The 12,626-nt window shown below is 40.2% G+C and overlaps 1 protein-coding gene across 1 annotated transcript; it reads right to left on the bottom strand.

Annotated features, from left to right (window-relative positions):
* Window positions 1-1,678: 1,678 nt before the first annotated feature.
* Window positions 1,679-6,317, bottom strand: LOC100382440 (uncharacterized). The gene is made up of 12 exons (NM_001175182.1): window positions 5,879-6,317; window positions 5,356-5,479; window positions 5,200-5,282; window positions 4,979-5,090; window positions 4,791-4,895; window positions 4,367-4,417; window positions 2,971-3,057; window positions 2,781-2,889; window positions 2,558-2,706; window positions 2,415-2,468; window positions 2,034-2,341; window positions 1,679-1,944 (listed from the first exon to the last, which is right to left on the bottom strand). The coding sequence occupies exons 1-11, from the start codon at window positions 6,037-6,039 to the stop codon at window positions 2,051-2,053; spliced, it is 1,326 nt and encodes a 441-aa protein (NP_001168653.1). The 5' UTR covers window positions 6,040-6,317; the 3' UTR covers window positions 1,679-1,944; window positions 2,034-2,050.
* Window positions 6,318-12,626: the final 6,309 nt, after the last annotated feature.

Raw genomic sequence — 12,626 nt, 5'->3', positions numbered from 1 at the left:
GTAGCTAAATTTTGGCTGGACGAACTATTTGGCTAGTCTCTTAGAGATGCTTAGACTGTGTCCAGCAACTTATCTATATGGTTATCTAAAACATAGTTTTGCACTATTCTACACTGTAGGTTGTAATATTTGCAGCGTGAAATTTAAATATCGGGATGAGAATGGGTAAGCCGTTAAAGATAGTTTTAGAAAAGAAAATACTAATAAAAATAGGTAATTCATAGTTTATAGAAATCGAGGATGACAAAATCACATTATTAGGTTTCAAAGATAAGGTAACTCTAGTATATACGAACGACACCGCTACAAAACTTAACACGGCTTCTCCTAAACGAGGCTCTCCCTCAACGGCGAAGCCAGAATTACGGTATAAGAGGGACCGAATAATTTATCAAATAAAAAAGTATCATAGGATATATACACATGTGTATACTAGTTTGTGTATAGCATAGATACTAGATTAATAAAAATATTTGCACCATATAATTGTATATTAATTAATTCCAACTGATATCAAAATAATTTACCTATATGATAATCGGTCAAATGAAAAGCTTTGATTATATCATGAGAGATTATCATAACTATCAATTATATATCAATATAAATGATCAAGTAACTTCACATAAAATTATCTCCCGTTTATTTCGTAGATGTGTTTTGGTAAGTTTTGTAGCTAAAAGGCTCTCTCAATGGTTGCAGTTGAGACTGGAATGGTGATTATTAATCTTAATAATCCGTAAAACATTTGATAAATAGAACTTTTTACATAATTTCAAAAGATTTTTTTACCAAATGAACAAGTGATCCTAATGTATTTAGCTTTAGATGGTTGTATACTCAAGTTAAAGTATCAAAATTAATTGTGCACACAATAACTAAAAAGTGACAATTTTTTTTGATAGATAAATTTATTTTGATCTAAGGAAATTCTATATTTCGTACTCCCTCCGTTTCTTTTTATTTGTCGCTGGATAGTGCAATTTTACACTATCCAGCGACAAATAAAAAGAAACGGAGGGAGTATAATTGTGTATACGGAAGGTTTGGTGCCCGCCCGGCCGCCCCCTTGGCTCCGACCCCTCCCTATATAGTGTGCGAGTGGCCGAGTGTGCCCGAACTCCGGAGTGATGCCTAAAGATGAGGGAGAAGATTATTAGACCCATCACAATTACGGACCAGCTATGGTGCACCCGTATCTAATGCTACAAGGAAAAAGAAGCATACATCCTTTGTTGGACAATCTGTCCGTGGGATGTGCCAATGCTTGATTTTGAGGGGAACACATGGTCAGAGTTGATTTTGTTTTCCGCACACTGTGAAATCACGGTTTGGTCTACGCGCACCACAACAGATGAACTGGCCATTCTCAATTGAGAGGATTGATACAAATTCTCACTTTCATCATGCGGTACCAGACCAAGCTCACGCAAGACGCAACCTAGGAGCATACCTGTTCAAATGTCTCTCTTGTAATTGTAACCATGTGTTCATTCAGTGTTTGAAACAGCAAGAATCATCGAAACCTTGTTCCTTCATGAAGTACGACGCACAAGTTTTAACCAGCATCGCACATTGCTAGATTGCCTCATGGAATACAGGATCAGTAGTTCAGATCGGATGGCTGAGTCAAGTTGGGTAGTAAAGTTTGACACGGACAACATCAAACAAATTGAACAAATCTGAATTGGATTCTGCCATTCTGGACATCACACTATTAAGGTATCTATTGTACATAACCGTCCAACTTGATATAAATACAACAGTATCCGACTAGGGGTCCAAAACTAAGTGGTACATACACCATTTTTGAAGCTGGCGAGGTTCCTGACTTTTCAGGAAATAGAATGGGCTTGATCATGGGAATGATCGACAAGATGCATCTTCCTGGACGTCAAATGGGAATTTTTTCCTTGTACTTGGAGCAGAGATCTTGAGGAGTACCTAAAAAAATAAAGAACAGAAGGAACAAGTTAATACTGAGAGATAGATCTTCCAAACCCCCAACCACCCACCCAAAAAAAAACGGTTACATGATATATCGCAGTTATCAGCAGGGCCTTCTCTTGTCCACTTTCAAATGAATGTTGAACCACTTCTTCCTTCGAATCCGATCTTTAGGCGTTTCTTCCTTTTTGTTTTCGGGACCCTCATCATCGCTTTTGGATCCCTCCATTGGCTGGCTCTTGGATTTCTTTTCCTTCTTTACAGTTTGGTCATCCTCACTTCTGGACCCTTTAGAGGGTGATTTCCCTTTGCTGCTACTGGAACTCCGCTGCAGAGTTGGGTTGTTGGTATAGGATGCATGAATTGCATTCCTTTCCTTTAGAAGGTCATCAATCTATGCATGAAAACATAAAAAGTTCAGACCACAGTGAGAAGCACAAATGACAGTTTATAATGAATGCACATACCGTTTGCATTTCTTGAGCATATCTGCTAGTCATCTCAGTAAACTTTGCCAAAACCTTCCAATTTAGTGATGTGTTTTAGCATTTAAACTTTATGATAAATTGAGAACCTACATAAATAAAATATGTCAAAGGGATCCACATACCTCGCGATACTCAGACTCAAATTTAGACAGCTCAGATCGTTTTGCAATTATCTTTGCCTCCACACTTCGTAGCTTCTCTTTTTGAGCAGAGAAGGGTTCAGCAGATACAACCTCAATAGTATAGCTTGCACTTTTAAAGAAATTGTCACCTGAAAAATGGTTGTTTTTCAGTAAACTGTAATATAGTTTAGATGCCTAGATGGTGCACAGAAAATGAGATTACCATATACAGCAAAATAATGGCTTCCTGCTTTCAGTTCATTTACTTCACAAGGTTGAAAGCCATCCAATCTTTTAAAGAAAGCACTGTCAGGATCCTTCGCAGCAGCAGCCTAGTAGTAATAGGAGCTTGTAAAAATAAACACACAAAGAAACACAAAAAGATGCAAAAAGGCATTAATCTGTATACTCACTGAATTATTTTGTTCAAACCGATACACAGGAAAGCCTAGAAAGAACATGCCCGCAGAAGTAACTTTTCCAGTTTTTGCACTATCTTCCTGCACTAGGCTAATAGACGTTAGCTGAAATCATGCTCAGACAACATGGTAAGATCACGAAATCCCCTTGTGGATATTAGAACATTGTCAAGCAGCAGACTTCAATACAAACAAGGCAATAACTTCAGAAATCAGTTAGTAACTATGCCACTCTTTCTAAATTATGCATCTGTTTTATTCTCTTGTGAAGCTTTATGTGCATCATCTGTTTTATTCTATTGTGAAGTTTTATGTGCATTTATGACATCCTATCTGTATAGTTTTTGTGTTCCCTTTACTAAAGATGGCTCACCTGAGTTACTTGGGTTGATTCCCTAGACATGGTGTCTGAATCAATACTGAACTAGATTAATCCAAGTGCAGTAGATTGATGTGTTTCCTACTTCACCTATACTCCTACACTCCCTAAATACATAGACAACTGTGTGATCTCTCTCAATAAGAACTGGCTTTGATACCCAGGGGAAATAACGTCCTCACACATCATCAAGAATTGATGGGCCAGATATTACTGTCTTTTCCTTTGTGATAGCATCTCACAACAACTCAGGGTGTGCTCACAATCAGATTCCTTAAGCTAATTACTTAACTGTTTAATTTGGAGAGAAGTGGTGTGGTAGCAGCCACTTGCCCATTTCAGTGATCTGGTAAATTTATAGTTAAAAGCTTCTAGATGGATAACATAACATTTAATAATGAAGTCAAGGTACACACAGTTTATCCCATAGGAGAGTTGGAGACTATGCAGGATAACACGTACGGTTGAGACCCTTGGTAATATTTCTGGACCAATAAAGGCTTCTAGATGGATCTTAGATAATGCTAAGGAACATATTCAAATTTATATATACCACAGAAATATTCACTACAGGTCATCCATTTGAACACTGATCTTCTGAGATTGAGATAAAAAACTACAAAATTAACTTATAATGTCAGGATGAGAAATTTCCCAGGCAACGATATCTTACTGCCCTGTCATAAATTATGTTGAGGGGACTTGCTTCAACCATATCAGCTATATTTTAGAATGAACAGATGCCAAACACATCTACAGGGATAAACAAAATCATTATTGAGACTCACGTACTACAGTTATGACAGTCAATGCGCTGTAGCCACTTGGCTGTTCCCTCAAGGTTGCCAAATCAACAAGATCTGAACTTGGTACGAAAATATTTGTTTCACATGTTTGGTGTCATATGCTTGGCAGAATGGCAGTTGATAAGCCAAAAACCAATAGAACTTTGTCTTTTTCTTTTTAAATTTGCACTAACAAAAACGATAAGCTGGATACACACATGCATACCTGTAAAGCAAGGCTTAATCCACCATTGTCCTCAAGCTCAAAATACAGCAACTGAAAAGAGAAGTGTCAACAAACTTGTTTTGCTGCAATTGCACAATACATCAAGTACTTGGTTTATTTAAACATTCTACGCTGCAACATTAACAACAACTAAAGGGAATCAGCTAATCATTTATCGACTATCGTAATTTAATAAAAATGGAAGTGACATAAAATTTTCCACTACACTAAAATTAAAAGACGATGCTTATCAGTTAACTGACAGAATCAAATTACACGGTCAGTTCTGCACAAAAAAAGAGAAAGAAAACATTTACTAGTGGAGTGCGACATTTAGAACTGAAACACAATAACTGATGTAACATAAAAGTTATAAGGTCAAAAGATCATAGAAGATGGATTGACTAGTAAGTTGGCAACAAACCTTAAATTTACTTTTAGAAGTTGAATGAACTCTACAAACTAAGCCCATTTTGGCTTCTTTATCTGTTATGTCCACAGAATAAAAGTGAGCTGACTGCTTTTCTACCTGCCAACATGTGTACAAATACGGAATTTTACTCACTGGTCAAAAAATGAACAGATAAAGAACAAAAAGCAGCAGTAGCCAACCTTCCTACATAGAGATTTGCCCAGCTGAAGCTGAGAAATCTCTACTGACCCGTTCAATGCCTCCTCTAAAACTGTTGCCGAGACAGTGGTCTTGATTGGAACACCTAGTTTGCTGCACAAATATATTACATTACACAATGAGGCAAATATATATTACATTACATAACAAGGCAAATAATATCGAGTAAAGCAGAATAGCAGATATATCATCTTTAAGCTACCTAAACAGAGCAGCAAACACTGTATTTACAGTATTGAGACTTGATAGGTCCAGCTCCAGTTCCTGACTATCTGCTTCAATGGCCTGGACAGTAACAAAAACATTAGTCACACGAAAAAAACAGTCAGCTCAAATGCTCAACCATGCCCCCAATCACCTCAAACCCTGATGCGTCATACTGGCGCCTCTTGTCTGGATCTGACAGGATATTATAGGAGAATGTGGCCTCTTGAAACTTCTCTGAGGCAACAGGGTCGTCTGAATTCTTATCTGGATGGTACCTGCATGACAAATTTTACTAGATATATAAATACTCAGACAGCTGCATCGTCACCATCAATTTATCAGTAAACAAGATAGCTAAACAGTCTAAACTACCAATAACATACACATAAGGCAGGACAGAGCTTCTTTTTTTTCTTTGCAAGACAGAGCCTTGCTTGTTGTTCCAATTTATAATGCACGATTCAGAAGCTATATAATACTGGTCTTTACGTGGTTCCAAAAGGAGAGGAATTTATTCAAGATAATAAAACAATATACAGCTACGCATACTCGGAACAAAATAAGCACAAAATGCGAACTAATCTACAAAAGGAATTTGAACACAGTCATTCCCTCTGAGGAAAATAAGAGCACGCGAAGTGCCCAAATCCAAGACCATTGCAGACAATACTTACTTGAGTGCCATGCGGCGGAAGGCACTCTTGATCTCCTGCTCAGTAGCATTACGCCCCACCCCGAGCACCTCGTATGGGTCCCTCCTCTGCGCCGCCGCGCCTGCAGCCGCCGCTGAGTCCCCCTTTTCTGCCTTGAACGACCCAAACTTGGGCCCCGCCATGCTCACCGGACCACCCGACGGAACCAGTCGCCTCCCGCCACAAAAAGCCTAGGAACCCTTCGGATCTTATCAGCGGCTGCGAGGAGCTCCGGTTACGTCCACACGCCGCAGCCGCGGCGGTGGCGGGGCTGAGCTCCCTGTCAATGGGGGAACGGCAGCCGATAGGGCCTCGCCCTCGGGGAGGCCAGCTGGCGAGCTCGGCCCGGTAGATTCGTCGTAGCTCCTAATTCGGGCTGGCGAGGCGGGGGGAAGAGGAGGCCGACGAAAATGGGTGGGTGACACGAGGGAGGGAGACGCGACCGAGAGAGGCGGACGAATTAAGGGCCTGTTTGTTTAACCCATGGATTATATAATCTAGATTATTTTTGGAGGATTATATAATCTGGATTATATAATCTGGATTATATAATCTGAGTAGTCCCGTTTGTTTATCCAGATTATTTGAGTTGTTAATAAGATTCTTTTGTATGATGAAGACATTAATGCCAATGGTGGGTTATAATGGCAATGGTGGGTAATTTCTAGGAAACTTTAAAGGGTAGTGGGGAAGTGGGAAAAAAATAATCTGAAATAAGCACCTCCTCACTTGCTTATGGATTATCATAATCCAAAGGGTTAGATTATATAATCTCGGCAAATAAGCTGGACTGTTTGTTTGCCTCTTAGGATTATTTAATCCAGATTATATAATCTGAGGGGTAAACAAACAGGCCCTAAATTAGGTGCCGACAGGTGGGCCCAGAAGACAAGACGATGCGCTCGAGCAGTGCTGTACCGGAAGTACCGGTTACCGCGTCGCCGTCTTTGCCGCCCTAGAGGTTTAACCGTTAAACTGTACGGAGTACAAGTCAAATGAGTGTGTGATCATTCGCTGGTAGGTGGGGTCAAGGGGAATTGAACACGGATATCCGGTCCACAGGCCAGCCGGCAATTCGAAGTGTGGGAGGAGTCTTTACTGGTCCCTCATGCACCTTTGCACTTAGGGGGTGTTTGTTTGAGATTGTAATCTATCCAGATTATATAATCTAACACCTTTTGAACTAAGAGTTAGTTCAAAAATTGTTGGATTATATAATCTAGGTGGTTTATAATCCCAAACAAACACCCCCTTAATCAAAGCAAGTAGATTTTTTATGTCATGTCTTTCATATTTTGTAGTAATTATTTTTTTCCGTAATATATATCAGGCATAACACTTTTTTATTGTTTTACTTAAAATAAAGAAAGTAAATATATGTATTCCTTATACAAATTTGTTTATTAGTTAAATGTTGGGATGTGATTGGCATGCTGAAACATTTTAGTTTTAAATCTATTCCAAATATTAGATCGTGAGACACGTTTCTAGTAGAATTAGTGTCGACATCTGACCAAGGTCCTATGCTCGACAACTTTCGAGACAAGTTCAAGGGTTATAATATAAGAGACTATTGTGGGACCTACTGTCATAGGTTCACACCACCGGAGCACCATGTCGTGAGGACCTCCTTTGGCCCCGAACACATGAGGAGCTTGATGGCAAGAAACTTGATATCATGGCACTCCAAACGGATAGTTATGCACTAGGACTTGTAAAGTCACAAAGAAACTTAGGACCCACCAGACCCAATGGTGATCTAAGTGTTCGGGACACGTACTACCCCAAGAAAACCCTAACAGGGAATAATGTAAATCCTCAAGAGCCTTGAACCCGCGAGCACTAATTAGTAGTTTAAAGATCTCAGGGTCCCACGTTTCATGAGGATAAGTCCCCGAGGCTTATCACGCATCGGGGCGCTCATGAGAATATGACCTTAAGGCATGTCATCGCCCCGAGGCGCTCATGAGAATAAGCCTTGGACCCCTCGTGCCCCAGGGCACTCACAAGAGTAAGCCTAAGTCTCTAGGGGGGCTCATGCCCTAGGATGCATGACATACAGGTGCTTGATGCAGTTCAGTCCCCAAGGCACTCAACAATATTTAGGTGTCTAGGGTACATCCATTGGCCCTACACTCCTTAAGCCCCTCGGTGTCCCCTCCCAAAGCCGACCGAGGCCCAAGCCTTTCGGTGCTTGATGCACTGAGGAGACAAGGGACTTGTGATGCATAAGTGCAGTCCTACAATAAGAAAAAGGGATAGGTTTGAGTCCAACGATGACAGTACGAACCCAAGAAACGGACCCCACCATGTAAGGAACCAAGGATAAGTCCATAGTGATAGCTTAATGGATAATTCTTATGTACAACACATTAAATATAAGGTGGAAGACAATGCAGGCCCAACAAGCGTGTTGTTGCCATGACTTAGGCTACAGGCCACTCAAGACTGCTGAAAGGGAAATAGGCTTTAAACCTTTTCCTAAATGATTTTGGTGGTTGAATGTCCAACACAAACAATTGGACTAATTAGTTTGCTCTAGATTACATGTTCTACAGGTGCCAAAGATTCAACATAAAACCAATAAAAAGAACAAGACAAGAGTCAAAAGAAAGGAGCAAAGAGAAACCGAAGTGCTCCCTGGTATGGCGCACCGGACTGTCCGGTGTGCCACCGGACAGTGTCCGGTGCACCAGAGAGGATTGCCTTCAAACTCTTCACCTTCGGGTTTCTCAGGCGCAGCCCACTATAATTCACCGGACTGTCCGGTGCACCACCGGACAGTGTCCGGTGCTCCAGAGTGAAGCGGCTCCGAACTGGCCAGCTTCGGGAAAGTGGGAGGTCGCTCCGCTAAAATTCACCGGACTGTCCGGTGTACACCGGACTGTCCGGTGAGCCAGCGGAGCAACGGTCATCTGCGCGCAACGGTCGACTCTGCATAATGTACAGTTGAATTCAGAGTGTCAGAGCAGAAGTCAGAGGGGCACCGGACTGTCCGGTGCTGCACCGGACTGTCCGGTGCCACATGAGGACAAAGCCTCCAACGGTCGACCAGCTCAAATCTCAACGGATAGGATGACGTGGCTGGCGCACCGGACATGTCCGGTGTGCACCGGACTGTCCGGTGCGCCCATCGCCAGCAGCTTCTCCAACGGCTACAAAATTGGAAGGTGGCTATAAATACCACCCCAACCGGCCACTTCAATGTGTGGGAGTCCAAGCAACATTCCAAGTCATCTAGTTGACATACTCAAGCCCTCCCAACCACCTATATTCATTGATACATCCTATACACAAGATCTAGCCCACTACAACCAACACAAGTGCCACAAAAGAGAGAGCGAGCAATTGAGAGCTACTCAATTGAGTTTAGCCCTAGTGCCTTGTGAGATACATTGAGAGATAGTGTGTGCTTCATCCTTGCGTTCATTTGTGCGTGGAGTTTTGACTCCCATTCAAACTTCCTCCAAAGTGTTGGAGGCTTGTAAAAGCTAGCAAGAGACACCAAAGATTGTGGTGATCCTTGTGGGATCGAGAGTGATCCTTGAAAAGAAGAAGAGCTCGCCGATCCTTGTGTGATCGGGGGAGAGAGGGAAAGGGTTGAAAAAGACCCGTCCTTAAGTGGACTCCTCAACGGGGACTAGGCCTTCGAGGGCCGAACCTCGGTAAAACAAATCACCCGTGTCTATTGTGTTTATTGCTTGTGATTTGTTTGCTTTTCCTTGCTCTAAGTTTTCTTGCACCATTGATTGCTAATTTCATTTGGTATTGCTTCAAGCTAAAATTCCATTTAGTGAAGCAACTCGTTGCAAGAAAGAACTTGTTCTAGTGCTCCTCTCATCTAAGGGTTCTTGCTTTGTTATTCTATTACTTATTAGTTGTATTGATTTATCTCTCCCGCATTATTTAGCAATACTCTTTTCAAGCAAGAACTTAGTTTCTATTCTCCGATATTTGTATATCTTGTTCTAACCACTAATCAAGGGATCTAGTTGGGGGATAAAGTTTTAATTTTCAGGTTTCGCCTATCCACCCCCCCTCTAGGCGACTATCAATTGGTATCAGAGCTAGGCACTTCATCTTGAGTCTAACAACTCGAAGTGATGGCTCGTAGAAGATCCCAAAAGAACAAGAAGACCCAGGAGAACCCAACTCGGAAGGAGGTAACTCTTGAGATTTTATTTGATGATTGTTCTAACTATGATTCATGGTCATCTAGTGTGATAAATGCTTTTAGAACCATAGATCCTCAATTAGAACAAATTATAGACAAGAGTATTTTTCCCTCTAATTTTAATGGAAAAATTAATTCCGAGGAGGATCAAAGATGTTATCGCTTAAACTATCTAGCTTTTGACATCTTAACTAATTCTCTTAGCAAAGAGGATTATCATGCCTTCATATCAAACTATGACGAATCCATCCATGATGCGCATGATATTTGGACTAGAATTAGAAGCAAATTTGATGAGTCCGAACATGATAGTTCATTTTGTGCTTCTACTTCCTTTGGTATTTGTGATACTAACCCTTGCAAGGAAGAAGAAGAAAATGAACGATGGAGACCAAACGATGAATCCACCTCTCCAAAAGGTTTGTCTTCCCATTTTGATTCCCACATGTGTTGTGTGGCTAATGCAAATGATAGCGGAAGGACAAATGAGGATGAGGAGGAAGAAAGAAGCTTCTTGCATCTCTACGCTCGCCTAAGCCAAGAAGATAAGGCAGTCATGCTCAAACTTCTAGAAAGAGCGAGAGAGCAAAGCGAAGCTCGTCAAAGGCTAGAAGATATTCTCTCCATAAAGATGCAACACTTTGACGAGTTGACTAAAGAACATGAGGAGCTAAAGTGCTCTCATGTTGATTTGGTCCAAAGGTATGAAACTATTTCAATTGAGCAAGATAACGCTTTACATTGTATCGCTCAATTAGTAAATAGGAATACCTTGCTTAAGGACCAAGTAGAAAAGCTAAAAGTTGAAAATCTAGCTTTTCAAGATAAATATGATATGCTTCTATGTTCTCATGAAAATCTTATGGATGATCATATCATTTTGAACATTGCTCATGAGGTTGTGATAGAGAACTTAAAATCCCAACAACCTCATTCGTGCACATGCATTCAAATGGATACTATATTACCATGTGCTAATGCTTGTTGTTTGTCAACAAGCAAATCTTCCTTTGAGCTAGAATTTGCAGGAACAAATGATGATTCATATCAAAAGCTCAAAGAAGAAAATGAGAGGCTAAAGAAGAACTTGACACAACTAAAAGGGAAATGCATTGCCCAACCTTCTCAAGATAACCGTGATCACATGGTAAAGAAGCTTGAGACGGGAACAACCGTGGCATGCACTACATCCCTTGAAGAAAATGTCAAGGATTTGAGGATTGCCATGAGGAGGGAACAAAATATGAAATTCAACACCTCCTCCAAAAGACTCAACCACGCCTCCACAAAAGGTAACATCCAAGGTAATGATCAAGCCACACTTCACATTAAGAGGTGTAGTGAATGCTTTGAAGAGGGGCACTTGATTAGGTCATGTCCCTATATTAATGGCTTGATTATTAACAAGGATGATAGATTTTGTTTTACATGCTCCAAGAAGGGACACTCACTTAGATCTTGTCCCCATTTAAAACAAAGAGGCATAGGGTTAGAAAAGAAAATTTTTACTAACCATGTAGCAAGCAACAAACAAGGAAGGAAGAAAGTTTCAAAACTTGGAAAACGCCTATGCTACACATGCCGGGAAAAGGGACATCAATGCAAAGATTGTCCCATTGGTAAAAATCTCACTCCTAACTTGTCATTTGATTCATATATAACTAGGCAACCCAAGATTGCAACTTGTGCTAGAAAGGTAACAAGTTTACCTAGCGCTAGCACAAAGGACACTTGGGTTCCTAGATCTTTGTTTACTAACCTTAACGGACCCATCAAGCGATGGGTACCAAAATGTGCTTGACAAGATTTGTAGGAGAAGGAGATGGTATGAACCTTTGGAGTGCTTGAGGGAGTTAATTCAATTCTTATCAACTCAAGCTATCAATCTTCAAATGATCTACATATTCAAGATTGACCCAAGGTTACTTCAGTTTATTGTATTCAAAACTCATATCATCTCGGGAAGATATTAATGTTGTAGGAAATAAAGAAACATCATGTGCGGAATATCAAAGCCTACAACATGGAGGAAAGTCAAGGGATGGTAACATTTATATTCTTAAGTGCAATTATCTTAATTTGTCATGTGTCTTGTGTAGTCACATAGAAATAGAAAGCACTTAAGGATGTTTTAAAATTATGTCATCATTCTTTGAAGAAATTCCTCTCATATGGTAGATTGTGTATTTATCAAATTCTATATTATGACAATCTACATGCTTTAAATTATTGCAAGTTCTCATGGCATATTTTTACATTAATTATTCTATTATTGCCATGTTCTAGATATAGAGAGATATTTCGCGTTCTTAAAAGAATAAGGTGTCATGTAAGGAATTCAAATACTTAGGGCACTTATAAAAGGAAAAATTCTCTCTATAGCTAGAAAAGTGAGACTATTGTTTTTATCTAAGTAATTTAAGTAGTCTCACTTGTAGAGATAAATTTCTCTATGGAAATGCATAATCCATCATGGCAAGAAAAATCAATCCAATAATTTATGTTGTATGTTTTATTGCTTAAATTGGATATGATTCTTCTTCATTTATCGCTCTC

The sequence above is a fragment of the Zea mays genome, chromosome 5 (genome assembly GCF_902167145.1).
Source record: "Zea mays cultivar B73 chromosome 5, Zm-B73-REFERENCE-NAM-5.0, whole genome shotgun sequence".
NCBI lineage: Eukaryota > Viridiplantae > Streptophyta > Magnoliopsida > Poales > Poaceae > Zea > Zea mays.
The sequence above is the reverse complement of the archived record's forward strand: the minus strand, read 5'-3'. Positions and strand labels throughout refer to the sequence as shown.

Coding starts and splice junctions, on each gene's coding strand:
- LOC100382440 (NM_001175182.1), bottom strand. CDS start 6,039: ATGGCGGGGCCCAAGTTTGGGTCGTTCAAGGCAGAAAAGGGGGACTCA. Junction 5,283..5,355: donor ATGACGCATCAGGGTTTGAG/GTGATTGGGGGC, acceptor GTTACTGTCCAG/GCCATTGAAGCAGATAGTCA. Junction 2,342..2,414: donor ATGCTCAAGAAATGCAAACG/GTATGTGCATTC, acceptor TTTCATGCATAG/ATTGATGACCTTCTAAAGGA.